At 39.2% G+C, this 22,318-nt stretch overlaps 1 protein-coding gene across 4 annotated transcripts in view; it reads right to left on the bottom strand.

Moving 5' to 3' along the window:
* The window catches only part of msi2a (musashi RNA-binding protein 2a), a 136,808-nt gene that overhangs the window by 22,387 nt on the left and 92,103 nt on the right, over nt 1-22,318 (bottom strand). For all 4 annotated transcript variants that reach the window (XM_082157626.1, XM_082157627.1, XM_082157628.1 and 1 more), the window contains exons 8-10: nt 14,484-14,566; nt 7,736-7,850; nt 4,846-4,920 (exon numbers count right to left, since the gene is read on the bottom strand). In XM_082157626.1, coding sequence (XP_082013752.1) covers nt 4,846-4,920; nt 7,736-7,850; nt 14,484-14,566 — 273 coding nt within the window. The remainder of the gene's footprint in view (nt 1-4,845; nt 4,921-7,735; nt 7,851-14,483; nt 14,567-22,318) is intronic.

The raw sequence follows: 22,318 nt of genomic DNA, 5'->3' as shown, positions 1-22,318 counted from the left end.
CTTTTCCCCCCTTGCCTCTTTTCTCTGCACAACATCTTCTGTCCCCCAGTGGACTCTTTCCCTGTGCCAAAGTTAGCACTGGAACAAAGTTCTTGCGAGAGATTAACTTTGGCGGATTAGGTGGGTTAATTATTAGATCTTGGAGGCTCATTGTTTTGTGTTTCCGTCGTGAGAGGCTGCTCAAGAGAGGCGCTGCAGCATTAAATCAATTTCATGGGCTTTTCATTACAGACGAGATAACGCCAACATTTAGCATTCAGTTTTATAGCGTTATTTAAATCTGCTCCAGTGAATGGACTGATGGGAGAGAAAAACCCTGCTGAGAGGGCACAAGGACACAGTGCTCTCCCTGCTTCTGTCAGAACCCCATGAGCACCGTAAAACCGCACACATGAACCCCAAGGGAGTGTAGAAAGGGTCTACGACACTGAATCTTCCCGGCTCTGTGATGAAAGAGAGAGGAAGAGGGACGTAGACAGGAAGTGGAAGAAATTTCGGGTTCACCAAGAATACCCAAGAAACCAGCCAGTGATGCCCTAAAAACTTATTTTCTCTTACAGAAAATTCACAAATCTATTTCTTACAATTAAGCAGTGGCCTCATTTTAATGGATGGTACACAGAGAGAAAGATGTTCTTCTGATCAGACTAGGGCTACCCTGCTTTAGGAAACAGCTGCTGAAAGGAGCCACACGTCCTGGAATCAGGCTATAAATAATTCTGATGTAAGCCCACACACACACGGCTTGTGTCCTATCAAGCAACGCAGAGCTGTGAAATGACAAAATCTGTGCCTTCATCTTTCCTTCATTGCCCACTTTGAAAGGAAAATAAAAACAATGAAAGATGCCATAATAAGAGCTAGGAAAGGCAACAGCCTCGGCTCTCTTTTCATCTGTGCAGCTAGTGACCTGTTGTTGCTGTCCATCAAAAAAAAAAAATGATGCATCGTTTGTAGTTTTGCGAAAGCTTTTCATGCGATATCAAAGGTGGAATCTTGGCATCTTCTGGCACAGGTGGTGTCTATATGAAGAACAGATCATGCATACATACAAACATTTCTTTGCTTCCTACACGACAATATAAACATACAGAACAGTCATTATAAATGGGGTTTTGTGCACAGGTTTCAAAACTGAGATTGCTTTTCATACGTGAAAGATTTTGCCCAAAATGAAACCATTTACTATGCTGGATCTTCATCATGAGAGTCTTCTGACTTTGATTAGGGGACAAAAAGTCATTTTACCAGGCAGATTAAAGGGCTCAATCTTTTTTTAGCCCTTTCATACACCATTAAACTTAACGATGAAGGGGGGAGTAGAAATCTCCCGAAAGATCCCTGGACGTCACGAAACCCGCAAACGCCCGCCAGGTGCATGCTTCACCCCACACCATAATGAGAGATGATTTTACGGGCAGGAGGACAACCGTGACTGCGCAACTCCAACAAGAGTACGATATCATCTCACTGAACATTAGTTTGGTTTTGGACACATATGGGCCGTGAATCACGTGTGTAAGTGTGTGTGTAATGTAGAGAAGTACAGTTACACCTCCATAGCACCGCTCTGAAGCAGATGTCCCGGAGACGACGCACGTTTCCTACCGCTCATCTAATCATAAAACAAAACCATATCTCCGCATTCTTCGACAGATCGGGCCCTTGTGCCAGAACGCGACCAAGCAGGTCGAATTTTGTTGTCGAAAATAAATCATTCTCTGCCCAGGCACAAAAGAGCTGAAGCGCTTGGCCTGTTTCTAATGGAAGAGTTTCCAGGATGGTGGGTTCTGCCGACCTTAGGTGAAGATTTTGTGTCAAGTATAGTCAAGTCTACTTTCCATGAAAAAACATAAGAAATGTCACAAAAAATTCAATGAAATATTGTAGGGATTGTGGGTGACAGGTGTCAGCGGTGATCTACTGAGAACTGGAGGAGCTCAGGGCATCAGCAGGAAGGACTCCACTCTGCAGTCTGACATGTTACCTAGAAGCACTTAGTATCAATTAGTAAGGCCACCTCATTATTACCCAAGTAAACACTTCTAATTTGTTATGCATTTTAATGGCCTTCACCAAACACTTAAGAAACATCTTTAGGCATTTAAAAAAAATCAACAACTCAAGACAGCTCGCAAATAACCAGAAGACACTTACTGCTAATAGATTTGTGGGTTCTTTGAGAAGATCTGAACAGAGAAAGAGCCCTGATAAAGAGTCACTTACAAACTTAAGAGCCTCAGTTGTCTGTCCTAAGATGATCTAAATATATATATAAAAATCCATTGTTATACTGCTCATATTAGCCTAACTTCTTACATATATCTATCTGTAAAACTCTGTTTATAGTAATAGCCATCTATATATTATGCTCACATTCTGTTTATAGTAACAGCCATCTGTATATATATTCATAGTACATATTCACCTGTATACTCTGTTTACAGTAATAACCATCTGTATATTATGTTCATTGTACAGATCTATCTGTAAAAATTCTGTTTATAGTAATAGCCATCTGTATATTATATTCAGTACATATCTAGCTGTAAATTCTGTTCACAGTAATAGCTATCTGTATATTATATTCATAGGACAAATCTATCTGTAAAATTATGTTTATAATAGTATTTAACTCTATATTTATTCAGTACATATCCATGTCCTGCACTTGCTGCTACTGCACTTCTGGTTAGACCTAAACTGCATTTCGTTGCCTTGTACCTGTACTTGTGTAATGACAATAAAGTTGAATCTAATCTAATATATATATATATATATATAATTATTATATATGTATACAAAACAACAAATCGTGTGTTACATCTGTGTGGGTGTGCAAGAGAAACAAACCGTGAATTCAAAATTCAACGCACAGTTGAGATGATATAAAGAGACAGAGCATTAAAAAAAGAATAGGGGCACAACGGCTCTCCAAAAGTCTTCTCACAGATGGTTGATTTCCATAATGACAGCAGAGACAGAGAGATCACTGGGTTTATCAGAGCCTCATTCATGATCTCAGACGGACTCAGATTGACTTGTGTGAGAGAGAATTACTGACTTTAAAGGTGTTTTCACACCTGAGCGTTTGTTTCAGAGTCTTGTGCGTATTCTCCTTTGGTTCGGTTTGTTAAGGCATATGTGAACAAGGCAATCACGCTCAGATCCGCACCAAAACAAACGCTCAGAGACCGCCTGAACGAGGTGGTCTCGGCCCGATTGCAAACAAACTCTGGGGCGGTTCGCTTGAGGTGTGAAAGTAATCCGACCCAACAAACCAAACAGTATTATAATTCATAACGGGAAATGTGCTATATAAATAGCAGTAGTGTCTGATTCTGTGAGTGAGCACATTAGTTATCACAGCACCTCTTCATCTTAAAATGTTGTGCATTGCGCTTCTCCGTGCGAGAATGCTGTCCCGATGAAGCTTTGATTCCTGCTCTAGCTGCATTATAACATTCGTATAGTGTTTGCGTGTGTCTTGACACTGTTAACCTCTAGACAGCGTTGGGAGATCGAGAGAGAGCGCGTTTGAATTTGCTGCAGTATTAATACTAATGTAGTATAGAATTTGACAGCGGGAATGACGGCTACATTCGTATAGTCTTTGCATGTGTCTCGACAGTTACAAATAAAGCCATAATAAGCTCATAGAGCGAACTTGTCAATCATCTTGATTGAGAGGAAATGCTGACCAATAAGAGGAGTTGTACTTGCATGTGACTTCCGAGAGCATTTTAGTATGCTTTGAAAGGTTGCCTTGTGAAAGTGAACCGGACCAAGAAGAAAATGCAACATTGTACCAAATTAAGTACCCGTTTAAAAAAAAAAAATCTATAGGAGTGAAAACGCCCTCTGTGTGTGTGTGTGTGTGTGTGTGTGTGTGTGTGTGTGTGTGTGTGTGTGTGTGTGTGTGTGTGTGTGTGTGTGTGTGTGTGTGTGTGTGTGTGTGTGTGTGTGTGCCACTGCTGTCCTGTTTCAGGGTTCATTTCTAGTTTCAGTACTAAAAAAAACGAGAAAGAGACAGATGTTGGTGTAGTGTGATTTTATGGTATTTCGATGTCAGGTGCCGTCACATAAAGATGAGTAACTGTGCAAGAGTTTGAGGCTCACCACAGATCAGAGCACACTTGTGTGCGAGTGAATGTGTGTGTGTTTGTGTGAATGAGAATGTCAGCTTCTGTGTACGTGTATCCTTTTATGCATCAGGATGAGTCAACCCAGTCAAATGTAATTTATATAACTATTCTGAATATAAATACAAGGCTCTGTGAGAAAGAAAACAATATGTGCCTCATAAAACCCTCTACATACACCTATCTCTTATGTTTTTCTGTGATGCCCTCATTAATAAAAAATAAAAAAAACGAAGTAAAAAAAAAAACGTATTTACCCCCTTTAACTAAAATAAGAATAAAAAAACTTGCAACACAATGAAAAGTGAAAACTACAACTACACATGTGCGCTACAATATGAACAAACATGTTGGGAAGAGACCAGCGTCCATCAAAACATCCATCACACCCTCAGAAGAAAAACCCATTAGCTCTGCTCATGATATCAACAGACAGGTGGCCATCCACAGGACACTCATATCAACACTAATATCTGCCACCAGCTGCAGAGCAATGTGCTCACCTTCACGCCTCTAACACACACACACAGCTTTTACTCACATTGTCATACACACACTTCACACATCTGCGCAAGTAACAAGCTCCCAAAATGATGCTGAATTACAGCAACAAGACAGATAAATACATTATGGACAGACAGCTGGACAAACAGACAGACAGACAGATAGATAGATGAATAGATAGATAGATGGATGGACTCACCTGGAAACTGGTAGCTATAGCTTGGAGAAAATCCTGTGTATCCACGACCGTATGTTGCCACAATGTTTGGATAACCTACAAAACACACATACAGACAGAAACAGCACCAGTGAATTTTCTGCTTTATATTTCTGCCTTGTGGGGTAAATTCATGCTTAACCCTGATCAATTGGACATGTCTGGAAGAGGGTGTGCATATGTAAGACTGTCATAAGAGCAACTGCATTTGAAAAGGAGGATAAATATCACCACAGTATGTTTTCAAGCACATGAGCACTTTAAATGAAGAGGCAACTTCAGGGAATTTCATTGCCATCTGTTTTTCTCTGATGCTATTCTGCCGAGAGAGAGAGAGAGAGAGAGAGAGAGAGAGAGAGAGAGAGATAGATACTGATGTACGTTATAGTTGGCCTTATTTTCTCATGTTTTCTCTTTGAAATTGACATGCTGTATTAATTTCATATTTTTCCCAAAACAAGAATGTGAAACGGCAGTCACTACTGCTCGGTAATAAATCACGACACACAGATGTCAGAAATCACTCCAAACACACCTTCGTGCAGAGCTGGCATATGTGCACTTATGATTTCCCGAACCTGTCATGAGTCGCTCAATATCAGTTGACAGCAATGAAAACACTTTTGACAGCTCTCACAGAATACACTGCTAAAAAAAGGGTTCTTCCAGAGAGGATGTGCTCACACACACGGGAAATACACGACTCCAGGAGCTACCACAACATCTCTCCCGCCCTGCAGTAGTGCGATGTGTGTTTGTGCGTGATGTGTCTAAAAAAAGTTTTATTCTTGAAGAGAAGGGGGAAAAAAAGACAAAATGAGAACAATCAATAGAAAAGAGGTAAGAGGAGACAAAATGAGGTGAGATGAGACAAGAAGGGATAAACAAAAATATACAAAAACATTTTGAAGAGACCAAAAGAGAAAGGCTGAGAGAAAAGAGCAGAAGAAAAGCAGATGAGAAGTGATAGGACAAGACCAGAAAAAAAGCAGCAAGATAAGAATTAATGAAATGAGGCAAGACAAAACAAACAAAAAACATAATAGAATTGTTTTTTTTACAAAAAAATTAGGCAGACTGAAGAGACGAGAACAAACCAAAAGAGAAGAAATTAGACATTTAAAAAAATAAACAGCAAAGATATTAGGAGATGAGATGAGGCAAGAATTTAAAAGAACGAGGTAAAAAGAGAGTCAAGATGAGAAGACAAAACAAGAACCTATTTAAAGAACAAAAGAGAAGAAACGAGACTAAATGAGACGAGATAGGACAAGAAGAGAAAAAATTAAACAAGATGAGAAGGGAGTAGAAAAGAGAAGAAAAAAGACGAGGTGAGATGAGGTGAGACTAAGTAAGGAACCGAGTTGAGATGAGATAAAATAAGACGACAAGAAGAGAAAAAACTGGAAGAGACCAAATGAGAGGAGATGAGACAAGACCAGAAGAAAAGAGGAAAGAAGGTATAGATGAGAAAAAAATAGATGAGGCAAGACAAATACAACAAAAAAAAAGAGTGAGATGAGAAATAAACAAAAGAGAAGAAATGAGACAAGAAAGTAACAGCAGAGAGGAAGTTAGGAAATGAGACGAGGTGAGAAGAGAAGAGATGAAAGGAGACAAGACAAAACAAAAAACATTTGACAAGAAATAAGAGAACAAATGAAAAGAGATAGGAGAATAGGAGACTAGATGAGAAGAGAAAAGAACAGAAGAGACAAGATTAGAGAAATAAACAAGACAAAAAGAAAAGAAATGAAACAAGATGAGAAGAGCCCAAAAGAGAAGAGGCAGCAGAAGAGCTGAGCTGTCCGTATCTCTGTGCATTGTGGGTAAAAAGGCTGTGTCCTCCCCTGGCGGCTGCTATCTCAGGCTCTGATTTGCATTATTAATGTTCAGGCTAATATACCTATTTTATGGCTCAACAGCTCAGATTCACTTTAAAATCAATTATACATCTGCGGCAGCTGAAGCAGGCAGCAGCTCAAATGTGTATTAATCTCTGCAAACATACACGCGGCGCCCGACTATAAAGATAAATTACACGATTAGCAGTGGTAAACAAAAGCGTGAAGGCGTCAGCTTTAATGAGATTTGGCGTATAAGAAACTTACAGTTCCTTAAATAATGAGCCCTGATCTGCAGCCTTTTTTTCATATGCAAATTGTACTAAGTTCTGTCTGGTCGTCCTGTTCTCTCCAGTTTCATTTAGATAAGACCAGAGTTAATATTTTCACTTGAGTGCTTCATGCTCTCGTGCTCTCTCTCTCTTTCTCTTTCACTCTTTCCTCCTCTCTTCACCCTCCTCCACAGCAGTAATCCATGAAAACTTTTAGAAATTAAAACTAAACTTTTAGGATCTGTCTGTATCTCATTATTTCAGGGTTTAAATATAAATTAAAAATATACAATATACAAAAAATTATAATTAATACAATATGGTGAAATCTAATTTGATAAAATATTACATAAATTCATGGGTTTTTTTTAAATCAAAGTTATTTAAAGCGGTAGATATTAAAAGTCTCAATATGATTATTATATATCTGTGTGTATCTGATCATGGCAGCAGGTTTGTATCTTCTCGTTCAGTGCCGCTGTCATTAGCGGGGGCAGAGGTCAGGCAGATGGCTGCACTGAGCATTAGCCTAATTTTCCTCTTCATTTGAGCCATTAATACAGACGTTTATCTGCTCATCAGGTCTGAAGAGTCCCACCGCACCTGAGCTGGACTAACCCGACACGTTCACAGACAGACATTTGTCTCAGGTCCAGCAGCCAATCAGATGTCATCACCTTAAACCCCACCCCCTGAACCACCCTTCAGTACACCTGTGTGTGTGTGTGTGTGTGTGTGTGTGTGTGTGTGACTCACTCAGCATGCCCATGCCCAGCATGAAGGCGTCCATGGTGTACGGAAGACTTCTCGCCCTTCCCCTCGTGCCTGGAGGAAACATTACCTCCTTTGGTTGGGCCTTCTTACATTCTACCTGTGGACACACAGACAGACACTTAATACAAACTAAAATAAATAGCACATGCTATAATACTAGACGATATAGCATAATTACGCATGTTGGATAAATAACAAATAATCCAGAACAAGTTTAATTTAATGCTTGATTAATTAAATAAATTATACAAATATTCAAAATGACAATCAGCATTCATTCAAGGAAGTATAGAAAATAATACCATGATGAAAAAATCCTTACTTTTTTTAAAAGAAAGTAATACATTTATTCAGTATTCAGCAGGAATGCATTAAATAAAAGACAATATTACAAAATATTTATATTTTAAATAAATGTTGTTCTTTTGAACTTTCTATTCATCGGCACTATTCATAGCAACTATTTTCTTCATTGACTATTTTCTGCAAACCAGCAGATTAGAATGATTTCTGAAGGATTGTGAGACACTGAAGACTGATGATGCTGAAAATTCATATTTGTTACCACATGAATAAATTGCATTTTAAATAAATTAAAATTATTATATTTAATGCATATTAAAATGGTTATTTTAAACTGTAATATTATTTCAGAATATTAAAAATTTTGTTAAAATAAATGCAGCCGTGGTCATTTATGAAAATAAATAAAAGTAAATAAAATGTATATATTTTTTCCTTTTGATTTTTGGATGAAACATGGCTTTTCTTGGCCATGCTCTTGACAGGTTTCCTGAACTTCACCCACCTATTGTTTGGAAGCCATTGGACTGTAAATATGATGCCTAATAAATTAGAAATTTTGGAACAGCTCGAGTCACACTGTATCTCATGCTCTGTCAGTTTGAGCTTTGTGTACTTTACTAGCCTAATAAATAGGGATGCATTTGTGTATCCAAAGCATTTTTCAAACAACAAAACTAATGCAAAAAAGCTAAAACAGCCTTTCTGATCTCCCCCCCCACACACACCCTCATTCTCACGTTCTCGCTCTTTGATTGACATTTTAACCTCCGGAGCTGAGCACATGAGCGGACAGCAGACAGCAGTCCCTGCCTGAGAGACAGAGGAATATTCCTCCAGAGAGCTACGAGAGGGAAGACAACATGTCTATAGCAAAGGGGAGAAATAAACAAACACACAAGCAGAAAACATCAAACCCAAACAAACACACAGACGCTCGCTCTCTCTGGTGATATGAGCATAACCGGGTCAGACGAGGAAAGACGTTCCTCCTGACAGGCCTAGCAGGCAGAAGATCCTATTTACCAAGCACATCTGCATGCTTACAGGAGTGTGAGAGTGTGTGTGTGCGTACGTGCTGACAGCGCCTCTATGGTACGAACACGATGCATTTGCACTTGGCTGAATCTGTCCTCTGTGTTGATCGACTTGTCTGCCTGCCCAGGGCCCGTCCATCTGTGTGTGAGTGTGTGCTGCTTGGCCTTTCACAACACACACACACACACACACTGCAGATCATCTCCCATCGAGACTTGCACAGATGCTGCTTGACACAGCTGGACACACACACACACACACACACACAACGGTTATGCTGAAGTTCAACTTGCTGTGCCGTCAGCGCTGCTCTGAATACATGAGATATTTCTGGATACGCCACTGACGGATATTTAATATTCATTAAATGAGTGAAATATTATAAAATGTAAATGCATTTGAATTACTACAGAATGGTGATGAGGAGGTGTTAATTAATACTAGTGACTTGTTCAATGAATAGACACTTTCTATCTTCCATGGAAAACAAAAGGTGATATTAACCGTTCAGCTTCTCTTTTCCAAACATATAATGATGGGGCTGTAAACTTCAAGCACAGAATGTACATTTTCAGGTGAACTACTCCTTTAATTCAAGAGCTGAAAGAGAGAGATGTACAGATGTGTTAGTGAATGAGTGTTTTGGACAACTGTTGTACAGCATGTCAATTTCAATGGGTTTGATTCTGGATGGCAAACACTCATCTAGCCAGACATAAGCCAGGAGATAAAATCATGGGCTATTATCTGCTCACACACATGCTGCTGCTGCTGCTGTCTAAAAAGGTTTTCTCAGACTTTTTTAACCCCAGACCCCCTTCATAACCCCAAACATTATACCATTTTCAAAAACTCTTCAGAAATCTCTTCAGCCTGTTCCACTACATCTGTATATAAAACAGGCAGTGCAACATCAATAAGCCGTTTCATTACTACAACCATCTCTACACACACTTGTGCAGAGAGTTGCTTTCACCAGTCTCATCAATCCACTACAGTTTTTTTTTTTAAAGTGTGTGTGGGAGAGAAAGACAACCATTCAAAATAATCATCCAAACTGTTCAGGATCTCAATTTATACTCAACATGGTTTGGTATTTTTCAGCATGCCTGGGTGATAACCTTGTAAAAAAAAAAAAAAAAAAGTGATTTTTTTTTAAATCCAAACTAAAGTTTTCATTTAGCTGAAAACCAAATGTGTTTTTAATTTTTAAATTTTTTTTATAATTAGAGTTGTATATAAACTTTTACATAAATAGAACAATAAGGCAGTTTTTATATCAGCGTTTCCAATTACAGAATTCGATTTCTACTCCAATTCGTTGTTGAAATATAAACATTTGAATGGCGGCAGTAATTAGGGGCCAAGCACTGACGGTGCATGTTTACCTGTTGTAGTTTATCCACACTGAGTGCATGAAATAGACATTAACACATTCAAAACACGGGATTACAGAAGCACTAATTAAATGTCACCGCTTTGGTCAAAGATTTTGGCCTTCCGAATTTTTGGTGCATCACTCCAAAACACGCCTGAATAAAATCAAGCAGCACACAACGCCTCAAAATCACACATTCATAAAGATTTCAAAATTCAGTTGTGAAAAGAACAAAGTGAGGAAAAAGAAAGCATTTGCCCTCAAAAGAGTGAAATCTGCATCTCTCTGTGCTATAATTGGTCAGCATCTGCCTGAACAAAATGGATAAGTCAGATGAAACTCTTGCCTCATGTTCCGCTGACAAAGATCATAAATGACACATTTGAGAAAAATAAATCTAAAAGCACTTCTCTAAAACCAGTATCTAGAGTCCATTTAGAGGCACCACTGGTTCCTTCTGATCTACCAAAACAGAAGAACAGCAATGAAGCTGTTCGATTTGACCAGTTTTCTGAATTTAACCTGCATTTTCTAGCTTCACATAATGTCATGTTAGACTTACCAATCACCAAAACAAGTCAAATTTGGCTGCTGTTGGCTAGTGTGAGAAAAAGTTTTGGACTGTATAGGAAAAAGAGAAGAACCCCCTGACGCCCTAAAGAGAGACAGCAGGACTAATCAGACTTGAAAAGCCTGTGAATTGATGGCGAGATCTCTGCTTCTGAGATCCCTGTGTGTGTGTGTGTGTGTGTGTGTGTGTGTGGTAGATGGACACCCGGTGAGATGTTCAGCCAAGCAAACAGGTTCACCATCATCACATGGCATGTGTGCAGCAGTAGACACGAGGAGTCTCTGGGTCTCTGTAAATAACAACTAATTATTGGAAGCTTGAGGGACAGTGGTGGTTTTTGGGTGTTTAAGGGCTATGTGGGATTACATTTTGATAATATTTAATATACAGTATGAAAAACATATTAATTTTGAGATTTGTTAAAGATTAGCGTTATGGAAAAACAGGAAACGAGCATGCACAATAAAATATCCAATATCTTCCGATAACCAATAAATAAATAAATAAATAAATAAATAAATCTTGTCCAATAACCAATGACACTGATATACTGTTCATCTATACAAATAATATAAAATAAAAAACAATTATGTGTGTATAACCTAATTAATATTCAAAAGCAAACAGCCCATCTGAGCAAATAATGCCCATGCATGTGATTGTAGAAATGTCAACCTGTAGAGATTCTGATATTTTTAAAGTTAGTTTTAAAATGACCCATACACTGATTCAAGATTTTGATCACACCGCTAGCCTCTAAGGTAGTGTACTCTGGTTCAGACCAAGAAATCAAACCATGTGTGAAAACAGCCTCAATCTCATGTGTAGCTCCACTGGTCGGCAAAAGTGCAAAGCAAGAAAGCAATCAGGTCTCGTCATTTCCAATAAACAAACCGCCTTTTCTACCATTACAGTTATTTACCTTATATTAACGCTCTGTGCTGTTCTTATACAGTCACAGTGAATAGACGACAGGAGAGACAATCAGAACAGAAATGAGAGGTCGTGCTGCCCTCTGCACAATAGAACCACATGATGGACTATCACTGGAAAATCGATCGCATGGCTCCGCGCTCACGGATCTGTCCCTGGGCTCAGGAACAACCTGTCTGTGACGGAAGATCTCGAGGGGTTTGATCCTCTGCTCCTGATATTCTGTGCTACCCCACAGGTGTCCCATGAGCCTAGGGTACGCATGGACGGCATGCACACGACTCCTGTCAATCACAGCAGAGAGAGCCAGGGGCCGTTCCTCTGCGTGTAAAACGCATTCCTATCAACTCATGCTTTCTGCCCAGTCAGGCATATATTTGTACACACTTTTCTTCAAAATATTTATATTACAATTTAAATTATATTTAATAATTCAAAAGTCTCCTATGCTCACCGAGGCTGCATTTATCTGATTAAAAATACAGTAAAAACAGAAATATTGTGAAATACTATTACAATTTAAAATGAATAGAAAGTGGTTTCTTTTTTAATATCTTTTTAATTTTAATTTATTCCTGTGATGGCAAAACTGCATTTTCAGCATCATTCCTCCAGTCTTCAGTCAGTGTCACATGATCCTTTGGAAATCATACTAATATGCTGATTTGGTGCTCAAAAAACATTTCTTATTGTGTGCTTAGTTGTGCTGCTTAATGTTTTTGTGGAAACCGTGATACTTATTCAGGATACTTTGAATAGAAAGGTCAAAAGTACATGTTTATTTGAAACAGAAATCTTATGTAACATTTTACAGTCTTTACAGTCCCTCTTAATCAATTTAATGCATATTTTCTGAATAAAAGTAAGAATTTCTTTGAATAAAAAGTCCTACTGACCCCAAACTTTTGATTGGTAGAGTTTAAAAATAACTGTTAAATACTAAAAAATATTTTGTTAAATATAATACTAAATTGTTTACAAAAGATTCTCAACTAGGTTCACATATTGCAGCTTAATCTGGCCAAAAAAGTGCCAATTTATACAGAAAGGTTGTGTCTTAAATGTCAGTTTTATGTGACATTTAAGGTGGTTAAATGTAAAACTCTGCATAGAGAATATGAAAATAATGGATATTTAGCATTTTTTTAAAAAACAGTTGAAGCCATGAACCTGGCACACTTTGACACATCAAGTGAATATGCAAAACACATCAGATGCTGCACATACAGTCTATGGGTGCCTTATATGAGGCTGAGACTAGGGCTGAATCCGAAATCGCCCCCTAAACCCTCAATCCCTATTCCCTACATTAGTCCACTAATACAGTTCACTTAAAGGAGTGAATGAAAAAGGGAGCAAATTCGGACGGTCGTTGAGTGTACATTGGTGTACATTCGTTATTGCGGTGAAATATGGGATTGAATGAGTGCACTCAATAACATCCAATATGGTTTCGGACACCACTACAAATGGATGTCCCCTTGAATAATACCCTATATGAGGGTATGGGGGCGATTTCGGATTCAGCCCAGGTTCTTTTCCCACCTGATTCCAAGAAACATTTATGTGCAAGCTGAAAGTTAACACTGGCAGTCCCGTCTGCTGGTTCTGCCCAATAATGGGGGGCCTGTGGGGTGATAATCCTTATTTAATGAGCTCAACGGGTGCGTTTCAATCAGCTCCCTAGGTCGAGAATCAGTATATCGTATACACGATCCCATGCACCGGAAAGGACCCTGGCTCACTACACATTGGGTCACTGATTTGTTGTATGATGTCACTACTGGTATTTATGAACAACAGCAGAACTGATATCTTTCTGACATTTTTTAATGTTTTTTTAAAGTACATTATGGTACATACTGTAATTTGCGCATTACATATGCCTCGTAAAAAAACAAACATGTATACATTTCTGCTAGATTGTGTTCACTACCTGTCTAGCGATGTACGTTTATACTGAAATATAATACGTTTTTTTTCTGTTGCATATCATTACGTGTGACGAGTTGGTTTCGGTGATTTGTTTCACAATTCAGAAATTCCGTAAGGGGAAAATGGTCAGCACTGATGCGTCCTGATTTTCTTGGTGCCTTGTGGGACTTTTTGGCGGATGTTTCAGTGCACTAGAAGGATTTTGCGATTAAGGAAGTCTTTAAAATGGCCGATTCCCTGATCAGTGAACTGACTACTGACCTAGGGAGCGGATTGGGACACCCCCAACATGTTACCTTTCGTCCTCTCTGTCTCTCTTTAGCCCCATCAGTCATGATGCAAGCATTTATATATGAAGGGAAGAGGGGAAAGTTTCTGACTCTTGTTGACTGATCAAAATGTTTTCACACACACACACACAATTTCACGCTTTCTGGCCACTGCCAAACACTTTACACTGTTTACACACTCCCAGAACTTACCACCGCATGCTGTTGAGATTCTGCTAAATGGGAAATAAAATATTAATCCCACAATCACCTTCAGAAATTGAAAACGGGTAGAGCACTTACCATTTTATTATTGATTTCGTGAAAATGAATTTCACAGACTTTCTCTACAATCTCTTCATTCTCAAAAGTTACGAAGCCGAAGCCTGTGAAAAGAGACAGAAACAGAGGAAGAGTCAGTCGTGCACCTTTTGAACTCAAACTCTGACAGATTTCGGCCTCCGTCAGAGGAGAGAGCGTGGGGAGTTCAGATCTGAACGGACATTGTCTTTTTAAAAGCCGGGCGCTGATGAAATCTCTCTCACGACTGGGCGGACGAGGGGGAAATCGGACAGCAGAAAACCACAAAGACTGTTAATGAGATTCATGGAGCCACATCTGAATTTCATTAAATGCGTTCTGCGGTGCCTTCATTGAAATTTCACCGTATAACAAGCTCCCGTTTTAATGTAAATGCGGGGCTGGAGATCCCTGAATCCATCTGACCGTGGGATTGTCTTCTTTTTTCATATTTATGAAATAAGAAGTTTAACCCATTCAGATCATCCGGGCTTAACAAGGATCTGTCTGTGCTTTTATTATAATGAGAGAAAGAGAAACGCTTTTCTCTGCTATCGGATCTGCCGCTCAAGAGGGAAAATGATTTTCTATTCCTGGGTGTTAAGAGGAGGCCAACGGTGAAAACACAAAGGAAAACAACCCAGAGAGGAAGATAAACACTTTACTCACTGTTTGTTTATAAAGACAGGATGCTCTTTCTGTCGCACAACACACAAACACCATTCTGATCATTTCACAAGAGCTGTGTGCTAGAAAGACTCGCAGAAAAGTGCAGGATTGATTGAACGAGACTGCATAAAGTGTGTTCAGATGCTGCTAATGACTGGTGTTAGTCAGACCTTTAATGAGTCATTTGCTTTCTTCATACTGTACCTTTTCACACCTATACAATTGTGACAAGTTATTGTGCTATTAATATGCTATTTCTAAATCATGGGGTGGAAAAAGAGACAATTTGTCAACTGTTTCTCCAAGAAAGACCTTAGCAGTTTCCTGGCTCTCTCTTTATATACACACACACACACACACACAATACTATATACAAGTCATATTTCAAAGGCTGTGCTGCATTTTGTCCTGACCCTAAATCTTATCTCCACCTTTTAAAAGATGAAAGACCTACGTAGGGCTATTCTCTCCTCCAGTGGTCAGCTGGGCGTCAAAATAAAAGCATGAAGTCAAAGGTCAAGCACAGTAGACCGTAGCAGCATGTGGAACACTCCAGAGATAAAAGATGATAACAGACCTTACGAGATAATCGAAAAACACACACTACTAGAAAGAGAGATATTCAGTGTGACAAAACACAAGGACACACACTCCTAACACAGGACTTTAATATAGTGTTTGAGGATTCTGAAGTGGCCTTCACATTTTATATGCAAAGAGGTCAGCCAATCATGGCAGAGCTCATTTGCATACAGAAGCTGTAAGTTGCATTTACAGTGACAAGGATCACTAGAGATTGTGTTGGTTGCACTGCAGTATGCAACTTTAAAGGAAGCGGATCACACACACATCACTGCTCATTAGCATAAAGTTGAACTTTTGCTCATGTTGCCTTAAATCGCCAACTCTTATAGAAAATTACAAATGACTTTAGGTTTCTACAAATTGCTTTCAGTATGAACATCCATCTCTGTTCTTTGTCTGCTCTTGTAGAAGTAGCTTTGGTCTGTTTGCTAATATTGAGAGCTGTAGTGTGTGTGTGTGTGTGTGTGTGTGTGTGTGTGTGTGTGTGTGTGTGTGTGTGTGTGTGTGTGTGTGTGTGTGTGTGTGTGTGTGTGTGTGTGTGTGTGTGTGTGTGTGTGTGTGTGTGTGTGTGTGTGCGCGTGTTGCCTGGAGGGTGATCTTAAAAACGAAGATAAGACTGCTGAAAAATCAGCCATCAGGAGCCATTTGTCTCTGCAGATTTCAGACGAAGAAACACGCATACACCTGCGCTCTCTAGAGAACTCTTACGTCACTGTGTGACCACAACACACAGGCGCTACTAAATCTGGACAAGCTCCCGGGCTTCATGGCATCATGCTATTCCATCAGGAGTCTGAAGAGGGCAGTGCTGTGATAACTGAGTCTCTGGCTCTGGGACAGTCTGACCTCTGTGTTAACAAAACACCCACTCGCTTTCACACACTCACAATCATGCGCACACACACACTGCAGAGTCTCGTCCAAGTCTCAGCACACCCTGAATAGCCAACACTTTAGAGAGGAAACATATGCTCATCTCAGCTGAGTGTGGCGCGTGCTGCGTTCCCTGGTGTGGCAGCTCCCAGAGCTTCATTCGCTCAGACAGATGTGAGAGGATCTGAAAAAGAATTGGGGATGATGTCTCTGTTTTACTTAATGATGATGCAAACTCATCCTGCTACGGGACGAAACAAGACACGAGTTATGCTCTCTCTCTAGTGTCAAACATGTAGAGACTAGTCTCAGCTTCAGATTTGGATTGTCTGGTATAATGCGCACAAAAAACAACTCAAATCTGCTCGACACCAAATATTAGAAATAATCATGATATATGCATAACTTTATGATTATCGGAAATGTTTCTAAACATATTGTATTGATCCATAATGGACATATATTGGTAAATATTAAGATCAGATCAGAATATTGTACATGCTCATTTCAGTGTTATTTTAGTATTATTTACATACAGTACTATTATAGTATTTATTAATATTCTGAATTGGCGTTTATTTTTATAGTTTTAGTCATTGTTACGTGCTGTCTTAAAATGTCAAAATTGATATTTTTCATACTGTATGAAAAATTGTTGTGATGCCTTAATACATTTGCAGCATTTACAATGACAGAAATTAGTTTTATTGTATTATATTTAATTTAGACAAATTTTTATTGAATTTATCAGTGATTTACATAATTAATGTATCAGTATCAGACATCCCTCCTGAAACAGCAGTAGGCTTAAAGCAACACTAAAGAGCTTTTCCTCTTCAGTTGCCCTACAGGTTGGAAGCGGAATTGTCCATTACCGCTGTCGTAAATAATTTTGCCTACCGCAGCTTACTGTCGCACGCACGCACACTCGCTGTTAATCCAGCACCGGCTTTGGAATTAACGATGTCCACAGACAAGGTAGAGTATGTTGCATGATCTTATGAAAGTATGATGTATTGTGACATCAGAAACGAAGAAAAACAAAATAATGACTATTGTAACGCTTGCCATAAAGCAAGTCAAATTTGTAGTTTCTTATGTCTCATTCGAACTACAGAAACACTACCCGATCTAGCAAACTTGAATAGAGTGGTTATAGCAGATATAGGGCCGCAAAGCGAATGCAGAAGTGCCTTTCACCCTGTTACGACTTGATGAACCACTGAAACAATTTCTTCAGTGAAAAAAAGTTCTTTAGTGTTGCTTTAACAGCAATAATTTCATCTCAGACCGTGGTCAGTTTGGTTTAAGTAGCTCTCGTTACAGGACAGAGGAAGCTAATGATTTCTCCCCATGCAGTGTAATATTAGACGTCTCGTCCTGTGTGTGTAATGGATCTCCATACTGCTGATTATTAGATTTCTCTGCCCCTCATCTGACTATACTTACACCTGTGTGTTTTTGAGCATCACTCTGATGTGCTTTAGTTTTTTGTATCTCAATAGCCACGTTTCCACTGTCGGCCCAAAAGCGGGCGTGATAGTGCGTGCCAGGGCCAGTCGTGTTTCCACTGTCACTTCCGGGGCTTGATCGGGGCCAACGGCCAGGGTTTTCTGGTTTTCTTTGGACCAAGGCATTCGGCAGGCCAGAAAACCCTGGCCGTTGGCCCCGATCAAGCTTGGGCTAGGAGAGTGGTTATGAACAGATGCGGAGTTTATCTGAGTCGGGAGACGGCAGATGATTCTGTCAGCTAACATCAGCATTAAAGACTTTTAAAATCATTTGACTCAGAACTCACTTTCATGTTTGAATGCCTTCTGTTTGTGATTCGATGTGATTCTGATCACCGTATAAGGTAGAAATATGTATACGCGATGCAAAAGACTATGCACACTAAGCATAGTAAACATGGTAAATATGAACGCTTGAAGAAAGGCTAATCACAATCATGTTTTTATTTTATCTGTCAGTAGCCTACAGTAGTCTCTTTATACCGGACTATCATTAAATAAAGCAACTTTGTTTTCGGGAGCTTCCTCTGTTTCTCTGACTGAAAATATAACTGTATAGCCAACTGGGAGAGAGTGCTAAAGCTCATCAGGTCGTATTTTTGGTGGCATATTTGTAGAGATGATAATTTTTTCTAAATGTGATGTAAAAATGTCCTGTAATTACTACCAAATAAACAGAAACAGACGTGACTGAATAAGTAAGACTGTCCTCTTTCTTTTTTGAAATAGACCTAAAAGTAAGCCACTTTATTTCTGTGTGGCTGTAATGTGCAATTTTGATACTAATTCATTATGATCAATGTATCACTTTTCATTGTAAACCTGTGGTAAAACATTGATTCTTGTGTTTTAAATATTGAAGCAAACAACAAAAATGTCAGCAAACGGTTGCTTTTTTCATGTTTGTTTTGCGATCACGCTGTTTTCAGTGATTTCTTCCTGATTATTTTTCTGATAAAACTTGTGTGACGTTGTTCCAGAGAGGTGTGTTACGGGCGTGTTTTAGTGAAGCTCTGCAGAGCCTCTGGCCCGACAGTGGAAACGTAGTGTGGTTTTGGGCTCGGTGCCACAGGCCCGGGGCTTTTAGCCCGGCACGGCCCGTTTAAAGCCCTGGCTCGCACTGGCCCGACAGTGGAAACGCGGCTAATGAGCACACTGGCCAACTTATGTGTGTTTCTGTAAATGTTCTATTTAGCATTTAGCTCGATTTAAAAATCCTCAGATGAGAGAGAGAGGGGGAGAAAGTCAACGTTTTCAAATGGAGTCTGACAGCGCATGAACTTTAACTGCTGCCGTTTTCTTTCTGCCTCATCTTATGTGAGCAAATTATGGTCTTCTGGAACTTTCTCTCTGATGTGCTCTACTTTAAATACATCTAACCGCCGCCAGCACAATCTGCTTTTATGCAAAGATCACTTAATGTCTCATTGATTTCGCATTTTAATGGATTTAGCGCTGCGTGGCGAGGAGGAAACCTGGTAACCCGAGAGAGTGTGAGGTGCATGTTAGTCAGAGTGGCGCTCTGCAAACACCCCTCGCCACCTGCACCAGCGGACACTGAGTGCTGGAGTCAAAGCAGATTGCCTAAGGTGAAGAGAAAGTTGCAAAGAGAAAGAGAGAGAGGTGTTGATTGTCCTCAGAGCCGCAGGGACGCTGTTTGTCTTAATAACCGTGGATAGCTGGTGCTTTAGCCATCTGCTGTGCTGAAAAGGCCCTGGGGGGGGTGAGCGCGGCAGGAATCATGGAGGTCATACTGCAGGACTGAGGGGTCAACAACACTGAGGACAGAGCAGATCTGGTGTTGGGTTTCGTTTTAAACCACACACACTAATGCAGGAGGACATTTGAGACACTGTCTGCATACTCTCACAGAGCCAGACTTAAAGCATGGTCCACTTTGCAGCTCATTCTGGCAAAGAACAGCCATCCTGACATTTTGTCAAATTTTTCAAACTAAAATTAATTTAAATGCTACAAAAGAATTTTAGGAATCACACCATTGGGACTCTTTCTGCCGGTTTAATCTGCTACGGCAGTAGGTGGTGACAAGTAACTGTTTATCAGTGAGTTACTGAGTCATTCATTCAAGCAATTTATTCAAAAACACAGATTTTTTTAATAAACTAAATAATTGACTGCCTTTATGAGTAAGTCATTTCATCATACACACACGATTTGTTCAAAAACAATGATTCATTCAGAAATGAAACAAGTGACTGGGTGCATCTCAATCAGCACCACAGCTTCCTATAGGGCTTAGAACAATATGAGACCCTGGACCACAAAACTTTTAAATTGAGATTTATACATCACCTGAAAGCTGAATAAATACGCTTTCCATTGATGTATGGTTTGTTAGGATAGGAAAATATTTGGTCGAGATACAACTATTGAAAATCTGGAACCTGAGGGTGCAAAAAAAACTAAACATTGAGAAGTATCACCTTTAAAGTTCTACATTTCTGTTGGCGATTTCGAAAATCTCACAAAAATACATTTTTTATATATTTACGGTAGGAAATTTACAAAATATCTTCATGGATCATGATCTTTACTTAATATCCTAATGATTTTTGGCATAAAAGAAAAATCGATAATTTTGACCCATACAATGTATTGTTGGCTAATGGCTATTGCCACAAATATACCCGTGCGACTTATGACTGGTTTTGTGATCCAGGGTCACATATAGTGTACACAAATTCAGCCACTGGTAAGGACAGTGAAGGACCCAGGCTCAGTACATATTGGGACACTGATGACTATTTCCGGCGACATGAAAACATCTTATAGTTCAACATCACTACTGGTATTTATGAACAACAGCACAACTGATATATTTTTTAATGTTGTTTAAAATATATTATGATAAATACTTTGTTTTTTACATATGTGCAACATTTCACTAACATAAATGATAAATGTTAGCTAGATTATATTCTTTACCCGTCCGACAATGTATATTTATGCTGAAATATAATTAAATTATGGTTTGTTAAAAAACAAAACAAAAAAAACATCTATCGCGTGTCATTATGTTTAGTGATTCTCACGTGATTTATGTTTCACGCTTCAGAACTAAGGGAACAATGAGAATCGATTCTCCCTGATTTTCACTGTGGGACTTATTAGGGAGCAAACATTTTAGTTTACTGGAAGGATTTTACAATTGAGACAGCTCTTAAAATGGCCGACTACCTGATCAGTGCCCTGACTACTGAACTAGAGAGCTGACTGAGATCCTCCCAAAGTATTTATGAGCGAGTCATTGGATCATTGAATCATTGAATCAAACATTGATTCATTCAGGAACTAAACAAGTGACTGTGTCCTTTTGAATGAAGCACTCATAAATCACATAAATCTAAATGTAAAAATAGGGGAAATTGGCATACACTATTAAATACAATACAATGTCTGGCTAAACCTTTAAGGCTTAGTGACACCAAGAGCCCATTGTGCAACCAATCAGAGAGAGCCTGGTCCTAGTCCTGTCCTGAGTTCAAGTCACCTTTAATTTTATATAGCCCTTTATACAATACAGTTTCGAAGCAGCTTTTCAGTGCACAACAGGAAAATAATGATTCAACGAAGCTAACAGTTCCATTCGGCTGTAAATCAGCTTTAAAATGAAAAAAAGTGAGTGTTGAAGTCAGTGTTGATTCAGTGCCATTGTAAAGATCAACAATTATTTCAGAAATAATTCAGAGTTCAGAAACAGCGGGTTGTGGTGGGTCACCTGGAGATCAGAAGTCCTGTGTAATAAGATGACATATGCTGCTAAATATCACCTACAGTATAACCCCTCTCTGCCAATCTAACACAGAACACAGGCCTTACAATACTTGAGGAAATAACTAAGACAGACCGAGTGAACATCTGAGGAGGAGGAGGATGAGGAGGAGCAGAAACAGCAGCAGATATGAATTAATAACGTGGCGCAGACAGCCCCATTCAGAACAAAATGCTGACGTAACAGTGTTTGTCTGAGGATGTCGAAAGAGACCAATTACAACTAGAAAGAGAGAGAGAGAGTCAGATGATTTATCAGTGCTGATACTTTTGCATGTAACGACTGTTTCATTAATAAAAACAAAAGCGCAAATCAAAGCAATGGGCTCAATAAATCCCTGCGATGTTTTCAGAGAAATCCTCAGCAATGAGCTCCTCTAACCCCTCGCAGCCTGAGAGTATTAACTG

Source organism: Leuciscus leuciscus, assembly GCF_965113295.1.
Source record: "Leuciscus leuciscus genome assembly, chromosome: 24".
Lineage (NCBI taxonomy): Eukaryota > Metazoa > Chordata > Actinopteri > Cypriniformes > Leuciscidae > Leuciscus > Leuciscus leuciscus.
This window is presented reverse-complemented; position numbering and strand designations above follow the sequence as displayed.